The 24,767-nt window shown below is 36.7% G+C and overlaps 1 protein-coding gene across 1 annotated transcript; it reads right to left on the reverse strand.

Moving 5' to 3' along the window:
- Positions 1-1,599: 1,599 nt before the first annotated feature.
- On the reverse strand, positions 1,600-24,767 carry ERO1LB (ERO1-like beta (S. cerevisiae); the record flags this gene model as incomplete). The annotated part of the gene is made up of 15 exons (XM_010011596.1): positions 1,600-2,080; positions 2,959-3,092; positions 4,555-4,641; positions 6,227-6,296; positions 6,955-7,201; positions 7,363-7,455; positions 8,911-8,937; positions 9,776-9,787; positions 10,966-11,012; positions 11,103-11,223; positions 13,810-13,883; positions 15,814-15,896; positions 20,294-20,335; positions 20,728-20,811; positions 24,648-24,767. Coding segments are annotated over 15 exons (1,302 nt in total), but the record flags the coding sequence as incomplete, so codon positions are not given.

A 24,767-nucleotide genomic window follows, 5' to 3' on the forward strand; every position in this document is an offset into this window, starting at 1 on the left:
GTTACTCAGAAGAGTTAGATACTTGGGGTGTAACTCGTTTACCAAACACAGCTAGCTATTCACATCTAAGCTAGTTACCCAGATTCCCACTTCAATTTAACAGAGAAAAATGAACTCCAGGGTGCAAATACAGAGTTCAGAATAAGCCAGATGAATCCACCTAGAAATCACCTGCTCTTCTCCACTAACTAGAAAGAGGAAGCCTGTGGCAACATGCTCAGACATAGATGGGTGCCCAAAGGCAAGAAAGGCTGCCAGGTAAGACTGGCATCAGCTTTCTCTAACACCATATCAAGTTAACTACTGACTTAAACAGAAACTTCCCACTGGATACCAGCTCATTGCCAAATTGTGCAGCTATCACCAAAACTTGGAGGGGCTGTTAGCTGGTTGGTTTTCCTCTTTTTTTTTCCCTTATTCCAGTTTGCCTCAGGAGAGTTGACTCTGTTTAAAGACAGTATTCTTTCTAGTAGCAAGTGTCAGCAGAATGGTCTATCTCATTTCCAGTCAGGTAGAAGTTTGAAGCTAGTCTGGAAATGAAGGACATGGAGCATATTCCGGCTTTCAGAAAATCTCAGCTATAAAGGACCACATTATTCAAGCCAATACAGCTACAATCAATTATATAAACAGGTCACTAAATATCTGGTAGAGTGAAAAATGTTTAAGAGCACTTTATTTTGTGAAGACTTACTTTTAAAAAACAAGAGATGTATCTACACTGTACCAGCACTTCCCACATTCATAACTTCTCTTTGAAACATGCTGGTTTAAAACTATTACTTCATTTTAAATTAAACCAACATTTGGTTGCTACTCATTAGTTTCTGGATTCTGTTTTGGACAATGGTAAGTTATCATTGACATCTCTGGACAATGATACATGAGTAATTTCTTATTTTATGAATGTTATGTTATTAACATACCCGTTTTTTTAATGCTGAATATCCTTTTAAAGAAGATGATAGTTAGGGATTGCATAGATAGATCATGCAGTGTTAAATGTCAGTGTGACTGAATATTAAAAAGGATCTTTTTTCCAAAGTGACTACAAAAACAAGTTCTTACTTTTTGCACTGACCTTGTAAGTGCAGCACTAGAACATAACCCATAAAGAGCAAATCTATTTCCACAGCTCAAAGATTGAAATGTGCTATTTTAACATTTCAGACACCAAAAAGACCGTTTCTGGAAACTGAACCTGTGATTACAACCTAGAAAATAAAACAGTGTGGATGCGAATTTGATTGACTGAGGCTTTCCAGCGCTCCGCCAACCACCTCCCCTCCTGACCCCCACACCCCCAAGCAAGTGCAGGTAGCCCAGGGGCTGCAGAAAAGTCACTCCGAGCTGTGCTGCATCACAGACAAGGCAGGTGCTTTAAGGAAAGAAGGACATTGTGAAGAGCAGCATGGAAGGAAAAAAAAACCCGTTATCAGCATGATGCAATAGAGGTCAGTATGAAATGCAATTTTCTGCTCAGTAAATTTCCTATTAAATAAGTTTCCTATTACAGGGAGAAGTCAGAACTCAACAGGAGCCCCACTTCCTTTTTTTATTTTTTTTTTTTTTAATTTTTTTCCCCTCCATTCATCTTTCAGACAGCCAGAATCAGCACAACCCCATCCTCAGAATACACTGAAGCTCAGCACTGGAGAGAGGCAAACACCCTCTCTCAGAACCGGCCAAGTCAGGGGAGAGGTAATGTATATTTTCATATAAAACAACTGCCTCAGAAAGACAAGGAAATAAAGAACAATTATGAAGTTTCAGTACAACAGACTGTGAGCAGAGAACTTAAAAATAAACAGATCAGCATAATTTACACATTTAAAAACCATATATTTCATTCATAAATATCTTTTCTAATTAATAACCATTCGTAGCTTAAACATAAATATTCAAGTTGGTATTTGTTTTTACTTTTTTCAGTTCATATGAGTCCTGTAAGGATCGGTTCCTTCTGCTCAATGCAGTCATGTAAATGGTCTTCACTAATGAGTTGTGCAAAGGCCTTCATTACCTTGTTTGTTGTAATAAAACTTTAAAATTCTGCAGCTCTTTTATACTTGTGGAAAGCCTGTAAAAGAAAAACCCTTCAGTGTTAGTAAGTCAACTGTGAAAGAGAAGTGCAAATCATCACCTTCCATGGGGCCCTTTGGTTGGTTTTTTCCCAACACAATTTTGTTCCAAAAAATGAATGCACTTAATATACTACTTTCCTTCAAAAGATCTACTATGTGACTCACCATTATATTTACATAATATATTATAGAGATTAAATGTTATATGTTTATATATACTTGTCAACTTCATTAAACATTCAAAAGAACTCTAAGCAGAGGTAATGTTTTATTACATTCCTTTAAACAGGAAGCAATTGTTAAATTCAAGATGTGAAGAACTAGCATGATGAACAAAGCAAGTTCTAGACGTCTTTTAAAGGTGTTAATTTATTTCGTCACTTGAATGGGATAAAGGTTTAACAAAAACAATTACATCATAACACAAATATCCAAAAACCTAAGGGCTAAAATAACAGTTAGTGTTAAAAAAAGTCTCCCAAGTACTCTTCTTCCTTTTTGCTGCATTTTACATACACACATTTAAAACAGAAATACAAAATGCAGAGTAGCTGTAGCCCATGGTCAAAAAGCAGAATATACACTCAAAGTCTAATGCTGATGGCTGTTTAAGAGACTTAAATCCAGCTCTCACAAGATGGACTTTATGGGATTTGAGATAGAAAAATTAGATCAAAACACAGAATGATGACCAAGGCTAATAAATAAACACTCCACATACTCAGTTTGATGGCATTAAGTTTATCAGTATCATTAATTCAGCCTTTAGAAAGCTACAGCTACCTGTACAGTACCATATCTATCTTTCCATAGAACTTGAGTGGTGACACTGAAGTTGTATGCTTTTTCTACTACACAAATGATAACAACTTACCTTCCAAAGGCATTTACAAGAGCAACTATTTCTTGACGTGTGAGTTGAAAACCTTTTGATGGGCTATTCTCAGGAAGGCTCTTTATTTCCTTCTCAGAAAACAAGATTTTCAGAGCAGTTCCTAAGCCTTGAGTCTACAAAAACCAAGTGCAGTAGGTTTTTTTAGCAGTAAGATCACTCCTCCAGTCAGGAAATCATAAAAAAAGTAACAAATTATTAATCCGTGCAATTCTTGTATATTGACACTACCTTAACCCAAAGAACTGTGCACCAACAAGGACACTAATGCAAATGCTTGCCATCGACTGTGTACCTGGTTCAGTCACTTATTTAAGAACATTTGTTTCCTCAGGAATACTTGCTCTTCATCCTTGTGTTTCTGATCTCTTCCTTTCTCACCTCCTTTCTTCTCAGCCACAGCAGATGCATATGAAAACATACCTGTTACAAGACTTCCAGCTCCCTCCTGCCCCTTGCTTTACAGATGCTCCTCTGCTGCAGGAGCTGTTGGATCAGATCACTCCTTATCCTCTCCCCTCCCCCTTCAAAGTCAAACTAGATTTTATTATGAGGTATCACAACACTTCTGCTTTTTCCACCTCCAGTCCTAGTGGCAGACATTGCAGTTTCAGTTTCAATCCCTATTTTCTATACAGAACTAAAACAGCAGAAGCTATTCTTATTTCCCCTTTTAAATCGGGCTACAGAAACAACCACTGGGTTTTGACAAGAAGTGGTTGAGGATGGCTGCAAGTGAATTTTATAGGTCAGGGAACCTGGCCCAATTTCATTTTGTGTGAGAAGGAAACAACAGTAACAGATCAGAAATGTTCACTAGGACAGAGTAGGCAGAACTCCAGAAATGCAGCTGAAACCACCACATTTTTTATGTTACATATTTCTTTAAAAACTGAACTCTGACAAGCTTAATGCTATAGAGTTCAGTAGATATCCCACAGTAACAACCATTCTCAGTCTGGACTGAACATTAGTCTTGAGGTTTAAAATCTTGTTCTTAATAAAATAAAACCAGTAATTGTCCAGAAATTGATACTGGTTTTCAACTTCCAGCTTTACTATGCACCTCTGCATTCATTTGCTGCCTTCTGCATAAATTGCAAACATCTGAATTGCTTCTTTTTCTTATGCCTCAATTTGCAGAGTTAAGCCTTGCAATGGATTTTCTAATCAGTAAGCAAGTGCTGTATATCCAGGAAAGCTTCCCACAGGTGATTCTACAGGTTCATCTGATCACAGAATACAGAGAAGATATTGACTGCCACTAAGACTTTGCCATGAAGCATCTGCTTTAAATACTTTTAAAAGATATTTTAAGTAATTCCTTTTTTTTTTTTGTTTTTGGAGAACACGAACTGTAGCTTTTAGTAAACTAAGCAGCTGTTGGCTAAACATAATGGACTTCTTTTTTTAACTTTTCTTTTAACAGTGAACTAAAGATGTCCATCTTTAATATATAGGTAATGATATCAAAGATCTGCCATGTGCAGAAAGTCTGAATGCTAAGGTAAGAGGCATCCTGCCAGACTGAAACAAATGCTTACCTTCTAACCTCCCCCTCCACACAATAAACTGTACCTGTAGTTTGCCCCACAGCCTGCATTTGTCACATCCAACACAATCCATTATGCGGGATATGTTCTTGAAATGCAACCTGAATTCTTCCTATCAGTTAAAAAAACAAAACAAAACAAACAAAAAGGTTAAATTAAAGTTATCTCTCAGCTTCACAAAACCAGAAGGCTAACTAACTCACCTAGTACCACTAGAATATCAATTCTCTATTACTAAAACTGAAAAAACCCACTACTTTTTGTGGTCAGGCCATAACAAAGGTCCACGTAAACCCAGAATCTTGTTTACAAGACATTGCTAACAGTTAATTCTTCAAAAACAAACAAACAAACACCCAAAACCAAACCAAACCCAAAACCCCCCAAAAAACAAACCAACACCAAAATACAGAACATTCAGGGTAATACGCTGAGTTTCTACCAACTATCTCAAAACGTTCTGAGCTGTATGCACTGTATCCGTGTCCCTGACCAGTCAATCTTTCTTCTATTATTCAAATGCCTTTTGAACCAACTCACCTTTCTGAAAAGCAGGAAAACAAGTTACAATTCACAAAAGACATTTCCTGTCCAAAGCTATGGGTAGCTTGTTGCTTCGCAGCTTCAGTCAGAGCAGAAGCAAGCACAGCACAGGACTAATTAAGATGATTTCAATTAAATATTTAAGGGTGAGAAAAACACTAGCTGAGCTGATGAACTGCTGGCACCCTTCTAATAGTATTCTCTCTAATGCTGATGAAATTCCATACTACTGAGGTAAGTATTAAAAGTGTTAGTAAGTATTAAAACAGACCGTTATTACTGAGGTACACTCCAACTGTGGAATTGTAGTGCGTACCAATCTGAACATCAGCATGTTAGCACTGGAAGCTGCTAGATAGTAACAGCATTCACATTAGGTTCCCATGTCCAGGAACTATGCTTTTCTTATATTAAGTGTAAGATCATATTGCACTATATTATATTATATAGGGCATCTGGTTTTTAAGCAAACATCACTGGCTGCATGGTGACCTCACAGCAGCCCTCCAGTGTCTGAAGGGGGCCTACAAGGATGCTGAGAGGGACTCTTCATCAGGGACTGTAGTGGTAGGACAAAGGGTGATGGGTTCAAACTTAAACAAGGGCAGTTTAGATTAGATATAAGGAAGAAGTTCTTTACAGTGAGGGTGGTGAGGCACTGGAACAGGTCGCCCAAAGAAGTGGTAAATGCTACACCCCTGCAGTGTTCAAGGTCAGGTTGGACAGAGCCTTGGGCAACATGGTCTGGTGTGAGGCGTCCCTGCCCATGGCAGGAAGGTTGGAACGATATGATCTGAAGGTCCTTTCCAAGCCAAACCATTCTGTGATTCTATATTAATGTGAAACAGATACTCTATTTAAAAAAACAGCACTGCATCAATGGGTAATGCAGTTCAACTCATCTGCCTCACCACAATCCTGCTGGCAGACCCAAGGCACTAAACCAGAGATTTCAATCTGCTTGGCTCAGGACAATGCCTCATATTAATTTATTACAATTGCAGATTAAGAGGCCTCAGATATGATTCTAAATTTTTACCCCAGCCTTTTCCCATCCAAGCAGTACACTTCTGGTAGGTAGAGAGGTTTTCTAAAATAACACAACTTAATTCCAAAATGGACATTTTGGGTATCATTCAGAAAGCAAGCTTTACCTTTAATGACTTGGCTCCTTTTTTATCTCCAGCAAACATGGACTTTTCATCAAAGTGCATGTGGAAGGACCTAATAAAGACAAAATGCAAAAAAAACCCCAAATGCTGACATAGTGTTCCATCAAGGTTGGTGAGCAGCTGATGCCATCAGTGTGCAATACTTTTCAGAGTTCCTAGTTTTTACAAATTAGCTTTTAAAAAATTTACTGAATGGTATCAGTTCTACTACTCGATCACCATAACTTGAAATATGTTATTTACAGTTTTGTTGAGAATTTTCTTCACTCTGTTTCCACTGATCAAGATTTCTTTCTAATACCCACTGAAATTGTCTCAATGTTCACCTTTCAGTCAATTGTGGTCTGATCACATCTCAAATACCTACTAAGATTATCAGCAGGGACAGCAACGAAACCACACAGCACCGTTATACTGAAGAATCAAGAGAAAGCAACAAATAGAAAGTAGTAGGGTGTCGTGTGGGACTTGGGGGAGGAGGAGAATTTTTGTTTAATTTTTTGTTTTGTAAAGATTGGTATATTCAAACCTGAAAAATATTCATCTATTCCTGTCAAATATACAAATTCCTCTTGTTCTCCCATTACTTAATGTTATTTCTTCATTCCACTCTCCTCCTTATCCTATCCTACCAACGAATCATCTGGTCTCACTTGTGAACATAACTGAGAATTTCAAACAATTGATACAACAATAATCCTATGCCTTACTTGGTGTCCCTGAAGATATCTAGTAAGAGAGCTTTAGATTCAGCATCCTCATGGCCATTTCCAGTGTAAAGGTCAACAACTGAACGCTCAAAGTATGGTGCAACCTTTGACAAAGCACGCAGCTCTATCAAATACAAGAAATACAAATTTTTGAGCCTCCTTGGTCCTTCTCCTTTTGTTTCAACAGGGTCAAAGCGGCGAGTAAACTCTTTCACATTTGGTCCCCAGCAAGGCTTCCCCCACGTTTCTGTACAGAGGGGAAAAAAATAGGGCAGGGTGAATAAACCATACATATTTAGAATGAAAAAAGCAACCAAGTACACACCAAAAAAAATCAGAAAAAAACCCCAATACATATTACATACATTGTAGAATTCCATCCAGCAACTTTACATAGACTTAAATTACCTTCAAGAAGATAATTTGCACACAGATGCAAGTTGATGCTAGCATGAAGTCCAGAAATGAGTTTATAAAACACTCTTTTCTCAAGGCAAAGACCTGTCCGGGAAAAAAGGCAAACAGGCCCCAAATTAAATACTGGAAATAATGTATTAAAATGACTATACCTTGACATTTCAGTGATGCAAGTCTGCACTGTTTATCTTTCAAGAGTTACAATTACAGTACTTCAGCATTGTAAGTCTTTATATCCATCATAGAAAAAACTTACCTCTTATTTTTTTTATACAAAGCAGTAGTAAGAATGAAGTTTGACACTTCTTACTTGGTATGTTAGTGTTCTAATAAATACAGTCAAATAAATATGTGGTCAACTAGCACATATAAATTGCCACACAAAAATATGATGCTTACATGTTTGGAGCAATAAATTTCAAATAGTCTTGAATTCTGACAGTCTGGAGACCAGAACTATACTGTGGCGCATCCTAGTTAGAATTAAACCTAACACTGAGTTAGTGACCTTACCGAAAAACATCGAAAGCCCCAGAAAACCTTGTGGCATTGGAAAAGAGCAAAACTATTTCTTCCCAACTCTACCATAAATTCGCTGAAAATTTAAATGCACAGATGAAAATCTTGAAAAATATGACTTTGATAGGTACTGACTTCTACAGTGGAAACAGAAATGCAATGGCATTGGGTGGCCAAAATAGAATTTAAATGGATAAATTACTTACATTATCACCTAGACCCAGAGACAGAGATTACACTTGGAATTCACTTGGAATTAAGGAGTTTGTTCCTTTCTCAAAGGTATGTTTGGGTGACTTCCCTGCCACTTCAATCTCCACAAATAGAAGCAGGAACAGCTGATGCTGAAGCCTATCTGTGAGGCTGAGATATGACCTCATTTACGAAGACTACTTATTAAATAGCAAACAAATGTGTATGCTTTCCTACAACAGCACCAGTCAGAGATTTCCAACTAGACAAGTAAAAGATTTATGAGAGGCAGAATGAAGTTTAAAATTAAACGTATTTAACTCATTTACTTTTCCACACACCTCCAAAACATGATTTTGATTGCTATCACTGTAGTAATGATTTAAATTTAAATATGAATAAAAAGCAAATTGCCTTCTGAACACATATTATACTCATGTTAGTTTATATACTGAGAACAGAACCATCAAATACTTTTTTTTTTAAAGCTGTTTTTAAATAAAAATTCTTAGCGATGTTATTAATAATAATGTCCCTGTTTAAATGCCTAAAATGTGCAGAAAATTTGAAGTAGCTGGTATTGGAATGAACTCCCCCTTTATAAAAGGTGAAGCACTGAAGGATTTAAAGGAGTATACCATCTAAATGACTGAGATTTCCAAAGACCCTCAAGAAAAAAATATTCTTTGAATGGCACTCTGAAGTTCTGCACAATTTATTAAGAAGCCCACACCATGGAAAATATTTGGGGAGATGGAAAAAAAAAAAACCCTACAATGTTTCTTCTAGAGAATTTAACATTATATTAACCCATCCAAGAGCTTTTACCTTCTAGCCATGTGTAGAAAGATTCTCCTGCAAATACAAAGTATACAGTTAAATGAAGAACATTCATTTTCAACATCACAGTATCTTTGAATTATTATGCATACTAACATCAGCTGCCATCTGGACATAAAGCTAAGTAATTCAACTATTAAAGTGAGAAGAGGCACTGAAGTGGCTTAACGTTGAGGTTAGTTTAAATATGTTGGGGTCAGAATAGGAGAAAAACAAGAATGGGCATGACTAAGCTGCTGGTCAGGGCATTCAGAAGTGTATGGAAGCGCAAGCCTGATTAGACGTGCTAGTGGTGAAAGACATGATGGAAGAGTGTAATTATATCTGATAGCCTTTACCTTGACTGCTTTCTGAAGGTTTCCTGTAGGCTTAGTTCTTTTGCCTGAGTGCTATCAGCTGACTGAAAAAATCTTAAAAGTCTGCCTCACTGCAGACAGACCAAATTTTCTCCCCACTCTCTCCCCACCTTCCCAAAATCAAGGACATTTAAGGCAGTACACAAAAAACTGTCCCTCTTCTTTTAAGTAATCTGACATCAGTATCAACCAGGCTCAGCAGGAGACCCAAGAATCCTTTAATCTATGCATCTCCAGTTACCTCACTAATAACATCACAACACATATTCTGTTACAAGGATAAGAATCAACAACAGAACTGTTTTCTGCTCTTATGCTCTCTTTCCCCCTACTCCAAATGAATTATCCCAATAAAAACATTTTCTGATCAATCATCTGCATAAAAACATAACTTTCCCACCCTTTTATGCAACAGCAATAAAGTGAATAAATCAGATGTCCAAAGCTCTTTAATGCTTACTTCATTTCTGCAAGTCAAGCAAAACAAGGTGACTTACCATCATCTCCTCCTTAGGGGAAAAAAAAAAAAAAAGAAACAAAATTTAAAAGTCCATAAGCATTAAAAAGATAATTTCCACAGCAAAGCAGTAATGAAACACAGGCTTTACTATAAAAACTGAAAAAAAAAAAAAACCCCAAACCAATAAATGCAAGAAACTTTATTTAATCTACAAGAAATAGGCTACTTTCCATCTTCTTCCTCCTCCTCAATACTTTCTGAGACTAAACAAATTATAATAATGATAAAAGTCACTAAGAATTTGAAATCTTAGTAGTAGCTCATTTACATATTCTTGAAAAGTATATTTTAGCTTCAGAAAGTTCATTAGGAAGTTATCTTCTTCAGTTCACATTATTCAACAACCTGACCAATGTTCCTTTCTGAAATTCTGATCCCCGAGTTAAACTGCTCTTGCACTTCTTTTTATTTGTGTACATCAGCAGTATATTTTCTTAATATTTGTAATTACTAAAAGCTATCTTGATTTTCTAATGTGTGGTGTCTAACTCAATCTACTGGCTAACAGTAAATTTTTAATGGAAATGAGACACACTGACAGGGGAAAGTGGATTTATTTGCAACACCAGGTTATAGTTTTCCATTTAAATTAAAAAACTTAAACCCCAATCATTAGCATATTTTACCCACTCTTGCAGATAACTGAGCCTTCCTATGTATTCACTCTTTCTTCAAATAATGCAATTATTTGTACATTTGTAATACAGTAAACATTATAGATAGAAACTGTAAAGCTACATTATACCAGAATGACTATGAGCTGAAGTGATAATGCTCTACAAAAAAACCCCAACCAAACAACAACCCCCGAATGAACAAGGGAAGAACACAGTGCTGATTTTTTTGTTGAACTTTAACTCCTTCCCATCCGCATTGGAAAATTACTGTGACACCTACTAAACAGTTTGAGATGTATTTTAGTTTTCACGTTAGCTCCCCTGACATTAATAAGCCTGTTCCTATGCAATAAGATTAAGCAGGTATGTCATCAAGTCTCACAAATCTTAGTCCAAGTATTTAAAAATTAACAGCTACTGCTACAGAGGAAATTAAAAAAAGCATAAAATGTATCTACAGACTGAACATTACTATTTGTATCACTTTTATTGTGAAGGTCACTATATTAAAAGACACACATTAGACACAAATAAAACAGGCAAGACTTACCCCTGCTAGGTGCCAGTGGATTTAAAGGACGGTAGACAGATCGGGGCCTAAAAAATGAGACAGAAAACATAAAAATCAGTTTTAAGCTAAACTGAAATGCAAATATAAAAGATAGGCTTCCCCTCCCTCACAATTACTTGAAGCAGTTTTCTTCGTAGATGCTGTTCCACACTCTCCAAGCAGAGGGCCCCTTGTATCCAGTGTAACGTTCTGGATTCAGCAGCAAATCCACATACTGTGCATCTGGAGATCTCTCATCTAAATAGGAAACCTTTTGTTACATGTTCTAACTCATCAGTTAAAAAAGACTTAATCTTAAAAAACAGTCACAGAATTTAATATGAATAAGAGGTATTGTATAATACTATTCTGTCTTCCGGCTGGATTATAAATGCTTTGTACATAAAAATACAGCAATATACACACCAAACAGAAAGCTCAAAAGTATAGAATTTATTCCAAAGTCTCTTATGTGGCCATAATTTCTAAAACTTCTGAACACCTATATGGCTTCTTCAACTCCACCATAAATACTTGCCATGCAACATGTTCTCTCACCCTATGCTATGAACAGTGTTTTGTTTTAAATGGGCTTCAAATTCAGGGTTTATCTGTCTGTCAGTATTTGATTGGGAAGGGTTGCTTTTTTGAAGTGGGTATACTGCTAAAATGCCTTCTTAATAAAGACAAGGTTGAAGAAGTGCATCTTGTAGTTGGTATATACTGTGTATTTATTAGCTAAATCCCCTTCCCCCCACCAGAAACCCTTGTATACTGGCAGAGAATCTGGACCACATTGCTTAAATGAACAAACTTTCAGCATATTGCAGAATGCTCTGTTGGTTATGGCAAGAAACACCTTATTTCAGTGCATTTCAACAAGTTATACTCTCATCTCTGAAGTTCACTACAAATTCAAGTAAGATATCCAAAGAAAACTGTGAAATAGTACTCTCTCTGCTTAAAAACTCTATATGAATAGAAACCTAAGTTTCCAGCTACAACCAGTAAAAAGCAGACTCCCTCCTCTTTGAAATTCTAGGTCAAGAGCAACTCTTAAAAAAACCCCACATACAACACAAGCCAGTAGTCCAGAGATTTATTCATAGGAACAGGCCAAGCAGTACCACTGAATATTTCCTCAGATATCAAAAAATGCCACAGAAACAGAGTGGAAACTGCTCTAAAAAGAAGAGACAATTCTGCATAAGCAGTTAAGCCTTGCTTCAGCAGTAATAGCAAGAACAGAGACAGACACAAGACACACAGGACAGTGAGTGCCAGATGAGACAATGCCAAATTATAGCTTTCTTTATTTCTTTGACAGCATGCCTAACCTAAGTAGTTCCTACATTTCCTGGACACTTCAGGTCTCCGCTTTTTCTTCTCATTATCCATATAAATTGGAGTCTGTGGGGCAGTGCAACAGAAAGATGGAAAGCTGACCTGGGCCATGAAGTTTTTTTCAGCTAGATCAATTCCCTTATCTAGTTTATCATTAAGCCCAATAAAAAGCTTAAAGTAAAAAGTAAAACTGATTCTATGGTCTTGTGCTACAGTTGAGTGAATTAAGAGCTCTCTCACCATCAGCAAGAGAGGAGAGGAAGAGAACAAGAGTTTCTACCTCCTCCTGTCACTGCCAGTAGTTATTCTCCCTCATGTCTCCCTGCTCCAGCTCACAAACTCATCTGGTAAGCCAATTCATCATAACAATCCAGGGGAGATGGCAACTTACTTTCCTGATACTCAAGTAAGATGAATCAGCTTAACGTGAAAAAATGCACTGGAAAAACACAGCTGAGGGCAGTACATCCCCCTTCAGCAGGGCATAATGTAAGGAGAGATGGAGTTATAATCACGAACCACTGATTATAGCGAAATGCTCCTGAACTATACCTTTCCCAACTGAGTCCTCTTGAAAATGTAAACAGGCAGCTTGAAGATAGTGGAAAGAACTGCAGCTTATTGCATGTAACAGTTCAGATCTACAGTAATGCTCACCGACCATTTATTACAGACACAGCTTATACAGAAAACTTTCACAGATGAGACACAGAAGAAGTGCTAAAAGAGAATTGCATTTGGAAAGTCCACTACAACTGTTACTTTCTCAGGTGACTCCAAACATAAGCCTAAAGGTAGATTAAACCACCTTGTATTATGCTCTAAGTCTTCCTAGAAGAATAAGTTTTCTAAGGTACTTATTAGAAAGGCCTTTAGCAGTCATTCCTGAACTTGGCAATTCTCATGTTTATCTGAAAAACATTCCTTTGAGGTTTGAACATTACAAGCAAATAAAAAGATTCACATATGTGGAGCAGAGGGAAGACACAATCTAGTATCCTAATGTTTTAACAATAAGGAAGTCCTTCCAGATAACAGGTGAATTTAGTGCAGAGATCATTTGGAAACATAGCAAGGTTGCAGGAGGAACAAACTCAGTCTAAGCATAGACAGAATAGCAACAAAAATAATATAGTAGCAAGAAACAATCAGCTGTAAGTAATTTGTGCTGTATTTGTGCCAGATGCAACTTCTTTTGTGAGAAGATTTTTAGAAATTAGATGCTAACCCCTCCCATTTATCTTCCTTTTTTATTTCCAAAGTCTCCTGTTCACTACACTATGAGGAGGTAACAGTGAATGTGCATTGTGTAGACTACCAAATGCTCCTTGTAAAAAATTGCATTCTTTGCATGTAAGATGACATGAACTTTCACACCTCCATTTAGCACAAAATTAAAACTTTTTAAAAACACTTATTTGCAGAGAAACTATAATGTTTTGTGTTTTTTAAGAGACAGCAAATAAAACAAGCACTGTGAGAAAGCTTAAACATTTTTACCATCAAGCTCACAAAAATGATCCTGTGAATCATCGTATCTTGCCCAGTCAATGAAAGCCTCCTTACTTTGGTTACTGAGGGGGAAAAAGATACATTTTAAACTTTTAAATAAACACCACCAAGATGAGTTACTGAAAGAAACACAATCCACATATAGTAGTTAACTTGAAACTGAATTCTGAATTACTGTATCTGAAACTCAAGAATACATGGAGTTACTGCTTGTAAGCTGCAGAGAGATTCAAGCTGGCATCAACTGCAATACTTTAAAAAGTCATCTTCATGTTAAGACAGCAAGAAAGATTTTTCCATCATTATCTGAACAAACTGTGCTGCAGCAGTGACTTCTCTTCCTTCACTAGGAGCTTGGTAAAATACCTTCATAGCATACATTTTTAACACTTCAAAGTATTCCTTTAGCAGCTGTCACTTAGGGCAGGGGAGAGGGAAGGAATAATCATATTTTCATAACCTGTACTTTCAATGACATCTACAATAGTTAGCCTTGCTTTTTAGTGGGAGACTGGATGTCTAAATTCTAAGCTAAATTATGCTATGAATATGATTTACCTTAAGCCTTTTAAATAATAATGGTATTCCATTTTCAAAGGTGTACTGTACCAGAGACAAGTACTTTGAAGTTCCCATGCTATGAAATACAAACAGTGCCAAAAGCTGAATGCTTTCTTCTATGTGGCACAGAACTACTGATGCAACACCACTGACAGCAAAATGTAAGCAAAGTTAAGATTGGGAATTTCACTCCAAGGTGCAGTGAAGCACTTTGAAATAATGCAAACAGCCTATTCTGTTTGATCAAATTAGTACTAGCTCAATTCTACAAACAGAGGCAATTCTATAACATGATACATTTCCAACCTTCTGTCAGATCACAACAGGACACTTCATACTTGGCATTAAGTGAGGAACTTCTCCAGTAATTACTAGCAGGCAAGATTTGATAATCACAAGAAATACAGCTGATAAAGGAAAATAACCCAAAACCATGAGGATGATGCACTGCTAGGTAGAGAACATGGATATTTGCCTAGAAGGCACAAATTCTTCCTGCACTTGCAGGATCCTCTCCCAACTCTAATTGTCTATCCTACTCCTGCAAAAGACATTCTCTTAAGCTCTTCATGTGTACTCAATCTCATCTCCTTTTGCCCTACAGGAGTGAAGGAGAGTAAATAGCTTCTTTCTTCCCCTAAAAAAACCTTGGATAAGGGCTCTGTCCAGTTTGGTTTATAACACTGCAAATCAGGCAGAAGTAGTCACTTTTTGATAGCAGTCCCATTTTGTCAGATGACAGGAAAGAGCGTCAACATTTCTATCAGGTAGAACTGCTGAAATCTGTGGCCAAAGACACCACGCCTCTTCGTCAACAGCGGGGAATTGATTTTCTATTTCTGCTTTTGAAAGGTGGGGAATCTAGTAGAATGCAGGTTTTCCTAAGTGCTGTTCCACACACTTTCCTACTCAGGGGCAACACTATCCTGCAGAATTCCTCCCACCCAACCTTGACAGTGCCATGCAACAAGTAAGATCAGGGAATTGATCCAAGCTAAAAATAACTTTGCCAACACCACAAGTAACTCAACAAGCTCCCTGATCTGGTTCATTGAATCATCACAAACAGGCACATCAGTGTAACAGAAGGACAGAGCAGGACAGAACCCCTTAATCCAGCACAGTCTTCAATAACAAAGACTGATACTGGTAAAAAGTAGAAAAAAAGGCAGGGATATTTGCAAGTTTCTTCTGAATCTTCATGCTATAAGATACCTCTTTCACCTCTTTCAAATAATATCAAAGTGTACTTAAAAAAAATCTACTTATCACATAACACCTTCAGATGTTCTTGCATCATTTCACACTTACATTCTAATGAGTTATGGAAAGAATGAATAACAAAAACTAGCACATTGCAAAACCAAGACAGACAAAATGAAATGCTCCTTTGTTACAATTTTTGTACTGTTGTTGTTAATCACAGCATACCTTAAGGTACTGTTAACTGCTCCCAGTTTGTTAGCTTGCTCACAGTCTTCCAATTCTTTGGAATTATTTGCTGCTTTTGAGTACTGGAAGAAAGTTCATATTTAATATGTAAATGAATCACCTACAATTCTCTGAGAACAGGAGACGTGAAAGGTATTTCTAGGTTTAGCAGTGAACTGGCAAACATTAGGGAACATTCTCAGATTCTTGATGCAGTAAAATTCTGAAACATTTCTTATTTCTTTTTCTTCACTTAATTTCATCAAGCCCATTGCACTTTGTGGGTTTAACTACCACAGAAAATTCAGCTAAATATGTAAAAATTTTGTTTCTTTTGCCTTTTCTTTCTGTTTGTTTGTTTAAATTAAATGGAGTTCTGAAGTGTTTCAGATACTTACTTACATTCTTATAAAAAGAACTTGAAGACAAGCAGTGTCACACCTATAAACATACCTTGTGTTTTGCAAGCATAATCATACCCCAAGTTGCCTTGGTCATTTCAGTACGTTTGGCCATTTTCCCCTCATGTTTCATTTAATCCTGGTCATTGGCATGCTTTAGACATGCACAGGTCTGAAAACAGGCTTTTCAAGCTGAACTCAAATTTTGATTATTTTAAAGCCAGAACTGAAGTATTTAAGATGAACTCTGACTCTACAGTATTTTTTAAAAAGTAATCCACAAAAATAGAGTTACTACTAGAAAAACTCTAAGGAAAGCATTTGAAGAATTAAAGATTCAATACCACTGTTCTACAATAGCATAGTTATGTCAGCAGGGAATTTGTTCAGCCTGTCAGCTTAAAGCTCAAAAAATCCTTTTAACAGTTTTGGAACATAACAGGTAGCATCAGTGCTCTCTTCATAGACAAACAAACCAAACTTCCTCTTTTTGGGGGATTTTGGAGTTGGGTGTTTTTAGGGTAGGTTGGTTAATTGTGGGGGTTTTTGTATTTGTGTTTTCTTTTTCAGACTGAGCCTTAGGTCTACAGAGATTTCTATCTTATTGCAGTCCTTAAGAAATAAAGAAAATTATTTAATGTTAAGTAACTGAGAGCTTCCCTTCACTTCAGGGCACATAGACATTGACATGAAGGATTATTATCCAAAACTAACTGAAAATAAAAACAGAAGCTAAAGGCCTTGGTCAACCCTTCAGAAAACAACAATAATAATTTGATAAATTTAAAAGGAAAAGGAATAGTTCATTTCTGAAGACAGACTTATGGTCAAGACGCCTGAGGCAAAGCACCCGTACAAAATGTATCACAATACTTCTCAAAAAAAGAAAGGATTTCATTAAAACTGTTTAGATGAGTAGGCAACACATCTTCCTTTAAAAATGCATTTGCCAGAACCAATACAAGGAAAAATAGCAGAACTGACTGAAGACCAAGAAATGAAGGAGATCAAAAACTCCAAGTATTTTAAAGCTAAAAAACCCAAATAATTTAAATCTTATTAGTGGCCTTGCCCATAAGAAATATTTACTCTAGAAGGAACATCCCACTCAATTTTCTTGGATATACCAGGTGTGGGGGCTCATTCTTTAGCATCATATGGATGTCAAATGGGAAAATATGAACAAAGAACAGATCTGACCTAGAATGAAACACATACTGCTGATGAAACAACAAAGTGAGATGCTGAAGTAAACATTCTGCATGTCTAGAGTTGCAAACCAATCCCTACCCTGAAGTGAAAAAAACTACTGCCAAGTATATAATCCTAAATTGAAGGTTTCAAACAGAATGAACATTCAAGTCTCAAAACATGCTTCCAGTCCTCACTGTTCTCCAGTGCTCAACAGCAATAGCTATCAGATCAGTGCTCTCTGACTACTGACTAGACCTGGACAAAGTATCTGCTCCTGCTAAGGCAGGATCTTGTAAGAGCACTGTCTGGAAGAAAACAGAAAAGAGGTGGGCAAGAAGTATTAAGTTAAATGTTATAACTTTGAGTTACTGCATCCCAACCCCTGCTTCCAAGATGAATACAGCAGCTGTCACAACAGCTACTGTAATGCCTATTCTCCCAAAACACGTTCACCAGTCAAACGGACTATTGAAAGGGAAACTACTTTGTGCCTCTCCAGCACCATTTCAAAGAGCTTGTGTAGGTGACAAGAACTAAAGAGATCCTGTATTGTTAGCTGCACTTCCGCAGGGAAGTTGCGCAAGTGTAACCCTGGTCCTTATGGTTTGATGAGCTTTCAAAAGAACTATTCTCTCCATTGTTCAGCAAACAAACAAATAAAAATACCTCTCAAAAGCCTACATAAAGCTAGAAGTTTACAAGCTCATCAGGGCAATGGGAAACTAAACAGAAGTCAAGTACTTAGACCACAGAAAACTTCTCCACAGGATTCTACCCTGAGTATATCTACTCAAGATATTATAGCTCTCATTACTAAAAAAATGCCTTTGAAGTTTTCACCTTTCCAAGGCAGACACCATTAGAACCAAAGAGACCTACTGGACATGTATGTACCCAGAAGAAAACACACCTTTTATTTTATTTTTCCTCCTAAACTAGTACTTAAAGGGTAATCCACAAGATGCAGGACATTCCCAAATGGACCAAGCATAGGCTAATAGCACAGTACTTGCATAGTCCTTGAAACAAAAAATCATACTAAGATGAGTTTCATGTTTCCTTAAAAGGGATATTAAATGAGACTGTGAATTTTTAAATGGCTCCAAGAAAGACCTTGAACTGAATCATAAGAAGTAAGAAAATGGTGTAGCTAAGATTTACATCAGCCCTGATGACAACTTTCCTGCAGAAATATTTCATTGTCTGACAGAGAAGCAACAAATATTAGTGTCTTTGTTCTGCTACAGATTAAAGGCATGAAATTGCCAAATTTTCAGTACTGTAGCTGGTTGCAACACCTAGAAGGCAATTCAAAAGAAACAACTGCAGCAAATATACCAGCAAATGATAGCTTCCCAAATAAGCTATCCCAGTTTCTTTACTGTGGTGAAAGCAAAAGGTGGCTGATTTTTAACTTCCAAAGTCCAATTCGATATGCCCATGTGAAGTGTCTGAAAAACAGCATACCCTACAGCTATTAATTAACATCTTATTTATGGCTCTCAAGATTATCAATGAGGAAGTTCAAATGCCTGTGAGAAGAATTCTTTCTAAAACAGTCTTTAAAGTCTTGAAATGCCTCTTTAGGGTGCATTACAGTAATCCAGGAGTCAGTTTCGCTACAATCAAGCTTTAAGAGAGAAGTCTCAATGAAAAAAAGAAAAAGAGAATTAGCAACAGATTATTCAGCTAAAGCTCAAGATCTCCTGCCCAGAGACAGTGCCAAAGATGTTCCAGAACAAGTACTGCTGCTTGTGCTGAAACAGTGAATGACTGATATTTAAAAAGACATTTCTTCTCCAATCAGCAGAAACTTTTACAGGAAGAGGCACACCTTACTTCTGAGTGAGCTTAACAACGTATATACAAACAGTAGATGAGACTTCCTTGAGCTAAAGCTTGGCCAGACTTGCCTGCGCTCTTTTTGACAGCAGGACACAGAAGTCATCAAATCGCAATGAAGTATTCCTCTCAGCTATCTTTGGTAATCTGTCTTGGCATAAAGTCTAAACCTAATGCTAACGGTCACTTATGACATGGTGAACCACACTCAGGTAAGCAATCACCAACTACGACTGTCCAGCAGAAGGTACTGGGCAGGATGGAGATATGATAGTTAAGCAAGAGTAAATAAGAGCCTGCAACACAGCCAATGCACTCAACAGGAAGATCTCTCATACAGGCGCTATTATCCCACCAACTGCTAAAATCCTTATTCTTCAGCACTATGTTTGGGATTTGGGGGTGGAGGAGGGTTGCTTGTCTTTCTGCTCTGACCTCTTTTCTAGACATATATACCCTCTTTACTTCCTTGTGTTTGCTAATAGCACTTTGGTGATCTAGAAAGGATCACTTGGAGAGAAGCAATCAAACGCCAACAGCACAGGCTGACTACTTAAGCTTGCACTGAACACTTGAACAAAAATTCTCTTTAGACTAATGGCTAAATCATCTTTAGACTAATGACCTGCTCAAGATTAAGTATGGAAAAACTACATGTAATCTTTTAAGTTCTTTCAATATTAGAGGTTGTGGTTGTACATGATTCTTACAAAAGACTGTACTGCTATTGCCTCTGCACATCTTAGCCTATGGCTTTATAGAAGGTGGTCTGTATTCAAAATGAATGAAGAATTTTGTATCAGGCATTCTGTAGCCACATCCTGATGTCCCTGGTTATTCACTGACTGAGAGCCTGTCATCGATTGAGAGCCTGCACCAGCTCTCAAGCTATGACAGACTCAGAATGACAGTACCAGCTATGTCAGAAACACTATTATACATAAAAGTAAAAATGTAAAGCCACATACAGGAACTGATAAGTTATGTTAACATTTTCATCACTATGGCAAGACTGAAGGTCTGTACTAAAAAGTCACACCCACCTTATTAGAGCTCCCAGCCTTAATTCCGACAGGTATTTTGCTCTGAAAACAAATAAATCAGCTTTTAGACTGTTCATAGAAATCATCATGCTTGATTAAAATCTACAAATTAAACATCATTCCTACAGAGACTGAAGTAAACTTGGTTTTAAATAATTAACTTGCTCCTTTACCTTCTCAACTTGTTATACCCAAAACAGTGCTAGACCTTAGATGAGACTTATTCTTAAAGTTATTTGTTTTATTGGTAAAATGACTAAGATTTTAAATAATTTGGTTGTATTTCTGCTTTTTAAATGGAAAACAATTGTATTGTGACTTATGTAAATTTAAGGTCTCACTAGTAAACATAGTTAGTATAGTAGTAGTCACTGAAAATTTGCAAAATTTTTAACTGAATAACCGTTTTCTATTTTATATTATTTGATCCATACCTCAGGACAAGGCTCTACATGACAATCTTTGATAGAACAATGGCCATCATCAGCCCAAAATGGGCATGGTCTCTTCAGGTTGACCTAAATATACAAAAGCAAAAGTTTAAAATCAACACTTACATAAGACAATTTTTTAGGGGGGTGGGGGGTGGAAAGAAGGGAGAGCTCTTTAGTATCAAGATTTTTTTTTAAATTAAAGGAGAGGATAAAAGGAAAAAGCATTAAATTCAAGTTTGAGGGGCTTTGTGGGAGTCTGGTCAGTTGGTTGGTTGAACTACTCTCCATCTGAGTATACAAGATCAAGCTTGCTGCAGTAGAATTGTTAGTGATAATGGTCTCCAATGGAGTAAATACACAGTATATTAAAGCACAAATTAAACCTCTTACCACTAACATAACTTCAAAGCAGTACATAAACCACTAAAATAAAGGTAAATCAGTCATATATTGTTCTAAAATGGTTGTAGTTACAATCAGTTGTACTATGCAGATCAAGAAAATACATTTGATGTAGGATAGACTAGTATACAAGTTTCCTAACTCAAATAAGTGCTTGGGTGATTTCAGATTTGAAGAAATAAGAAGAGGCAATCATTACTACACATCATAGCAAGTCAAGGAAGAATGAGTATGACAATGGCCTCAAATTAGGGATCTGATATATACAAATACAAATAATGAAGAGAAACGACTTCAGAAACATTACCAGCAAAGCCTGTGATGATTAGTGCTCCTATTTTTCTTGACATGGCACAATCAAGGCAACAAGTACCACATATACTAGCACATACTACATGGCAAGAGATTAAAGCACTTTACTACATTTGCACTGTCAATGTGAAATTCAGTGAAGGGAAAAAAAATTCCCAGCTTTCCCTTACACTAGTCTTACACAAAGGAACATCAGTGATAAAACCCACTTTAAATGACCTGGTTCTAGGGGGGAATACAGTAATAGAAGCCCAACGGCTACGGTCACTGAACTGTCAAACCTGAGACTCAGCAATAAAAAAGCCTGAATTGAATTAATTTTATTACTATTTTTTTTCCTGCCTGGCATTATACACCATATACTAACCGTAAGGGAAACTCATCAATATGAGGAGTTGATCAAACCCATCAATATGCCTCTGATACAGAGCCGACACAATATGAAGAATCTGAGATGAATTATAGACAGATTTTACTCTCCCTAGTCTATTCTCTTAATAAATAAAAATAATATAAATATAAATAAAAAGCACAACTATGGACCTGAAATAAAGAAACAACCTCTACTGCTTGAAGGATTAATTGTTCTATGATACTATGTACCCAAATTAAAGTAAAACAAAAAGAATGCCCTCTTCAAGTGTTCTGTCAATACCACAAGAGATCCCCAAAGACTAAAACGTAATGTTTGACTTGCTCAACTGCCCCTTTTTATACCAAATTCCTCTACCAAACTTTTCAGAAAGTAAGTTCTCTCTGTATTTTCAACACACACACACGAAGTCAATTGCTATATAACATGTGAAGGAAAAACTGTTTTCCAGGTTTCCATTTTCATGTGCTTATTCAGCGCAACTGGGAATTATAAATGTTAAAGATACTCGTCAGTCAAAAAAACCCTAACAAGACATTAAGCAGATGGTATGACTTCTTAGAAGTGATGACAACTATCTTCTAGTTACAGTTCAAGTCATGCTAGCACAGATACATTAAGAGCAGAGATTTTAGGTTGCTTCATCCCCCTTTCCTCTACTCACTCTACAAACACCATCCCTAGAAAAAAAAAGAATGTAAAATCCTAGAATTTTTTTGTACCTGTTCACTCATCATCTTTTTTAAATAAAGCACAAAGTACTACATTTTACGTCACTTTCACAGTAAGACCTAATATATAGAACATGCCCCTCCCACCAATTTCTGACAGAAAAAGACCAGCTGACATAGTTAGACTACAACCTTGTCCAAAGTAAACTCTAACAATAAAAAATGCTAACAACTTAGGAAGATACAAACAACTTATGCAGTAACTTCTTACACAGAGAAACACTGTAAATAAAAGAATACTGCTGCCTAAAGTGCAGGTTAATTCAGAAAGAACACCTGCAAATATACTAGTCCTAGATGTGAGACAAACTGAGGTCGTACAGTGCTTGTACTTTAATCAACACCTATCATGCGCAGACTATATCAAACTTCTGCTTTTTTCAGGGTTTGAAGTATTCATTTCATTTTTATCATTCAGAGTATTACTCAATACTTGTCACAGAAGTCAGATTCATTATCACGAGGCTTCCATAGTCTGTGTGCTTTGATGTATAAAACTACACAGAGACAAAAATTTTTATTCCCTTGTTTCTTTCATTGAGAAGTGTTCCACTGTCTAGAAACCACCCAGCACAATTTCAGCAAGAGTTTAAAAAGCAAGTCTTCTTCGTCCTTTAAATAAAAATTAGCTAGTCCATTCAGTATGATATATTATATGACTGTTGAACTATAATACAATGGGAACACTGTGGCTGGTAATTAGAAATGTTCATGATCCAAATTCTGTTACAAACTAAATTACTTCAGAGTAGGAGTGTTTTCACACCCAGAGCAAGCATACTCCCCTTATGCTTACTCAGTATTTACTTACACTGTAGTTGACATAGATGATCATTACCTACCCTTGCAACTTCCATATGCATCTATCTGCTTAACAGCACTTCCATGATTCTTTGCAGGGACATAAAGAACCTCTCTGTTACTTATTCAGAGGAGAAAGGGTGAAAAAATATGTCTTACTCAGTTTGCTTGTTCAACACAAATTCTTCCCTGTCACATCTCCAAGTACTAAGTAATGCGTGTTGATGTGCGGACTGCACACTGGCCCTTGTAATTGCCCACTGATTAGGAAGACGGGGCAGGACTTTAACACACCATTAAAGTATATTCTGCAGAACTGCTGTTGAAATTAAGATTAGCTCTAAATTTATAGGGTGAAATTACTGTTGTATAAAACCCATGTACCTGTTGTTCCTCCTCTTCAAATACTCTGTTTTGTATCTTTCTGATGCTTCTGGAGAATCTAATTACCACTACTATGTGATGTATTATCACTGAGGTTGCACATATGTTGTTTTCCTGAAAAGTGAAGATAGAACTGTACCATGGAGCAGGAGGAGATTCAGGGTGAAGTTACACATTACTGCTTGCTCAGACTAGAAAAGGAAAATTTTAGCACTTTTTCCTCCTTCCTTGCATTCACAACCCTATCTTGCATGAGTTTAAGACTTGTCTGATACCAGATCAGCTCAATAGCTTGCTATGTCCTGAGAGGGAAGGGAAAAAAAACCCACAAACCAGCAAATTTCAAGCTAAACATATCTCAAAACAGAACTATCAGGCTTCAAATTCTTATTTTTCTTATTAGAGTCTAATACAGAGAAAAACAGTACTTAAAGTCATTAAAAAGTGATATTACACACTACTTGAAAATTGAGTACTTTTACCAGTTTATCAAAGGAATGACAGTTCTCTAGATAGCACATACTAAAATTAGAACTAAGATAGCAACTTAGAAAAAAAGGAAATCATTGGAATATTTCAGTTCCAAATTACACAGGTTTCTTAGAAAACAAGTATCGCATGCTGTCAGAAAGTTGCTAATATACAATCCTTTCTAGATGCAGCAGTACAAAGATACTGCCTTTATCAGCTGAATAAAAGTAGTCATAATTTACTGTCACTGACTCCAGGTTTAACACAGCAAACACAACTTACTACCAACATAACTGTCAGGGACTGAAAACCTGCTACAATCAAATTAAAGATCTGTGGGCTTCTAAAAGACAACTCAATACAGACAAGTTGATTTAATGTGTAATCCTCCCTGTATTTTCTGGATTTTATTTAAATGGTTCAGGAAAATACCACTCTAACTGTACCTTGTAATATCTGAAGTAATCACGTTCTTGCAGTTTCTGTATTTTAGGGAAGATCTTGAAAGTATTGAAGTCATCGATGCTTTCTATGTCACACAAACAATCATCTAGGACTCCTGTGAG

This window comes from Nestor notabilis, unplaced genomic scaffold (assembly GCF_000696875.1).
Source record: "Nestor notabilis isolate BGI_N333 unplaced genomic scaffold, ASM69687v1 scaffold9113, whole genome shotgun sequence".
NCBI lineage: Eukaryota > Metazoa > Chordata > Aves > Psittaciformes > Psittacidae > Nestor > Nestor notabilis.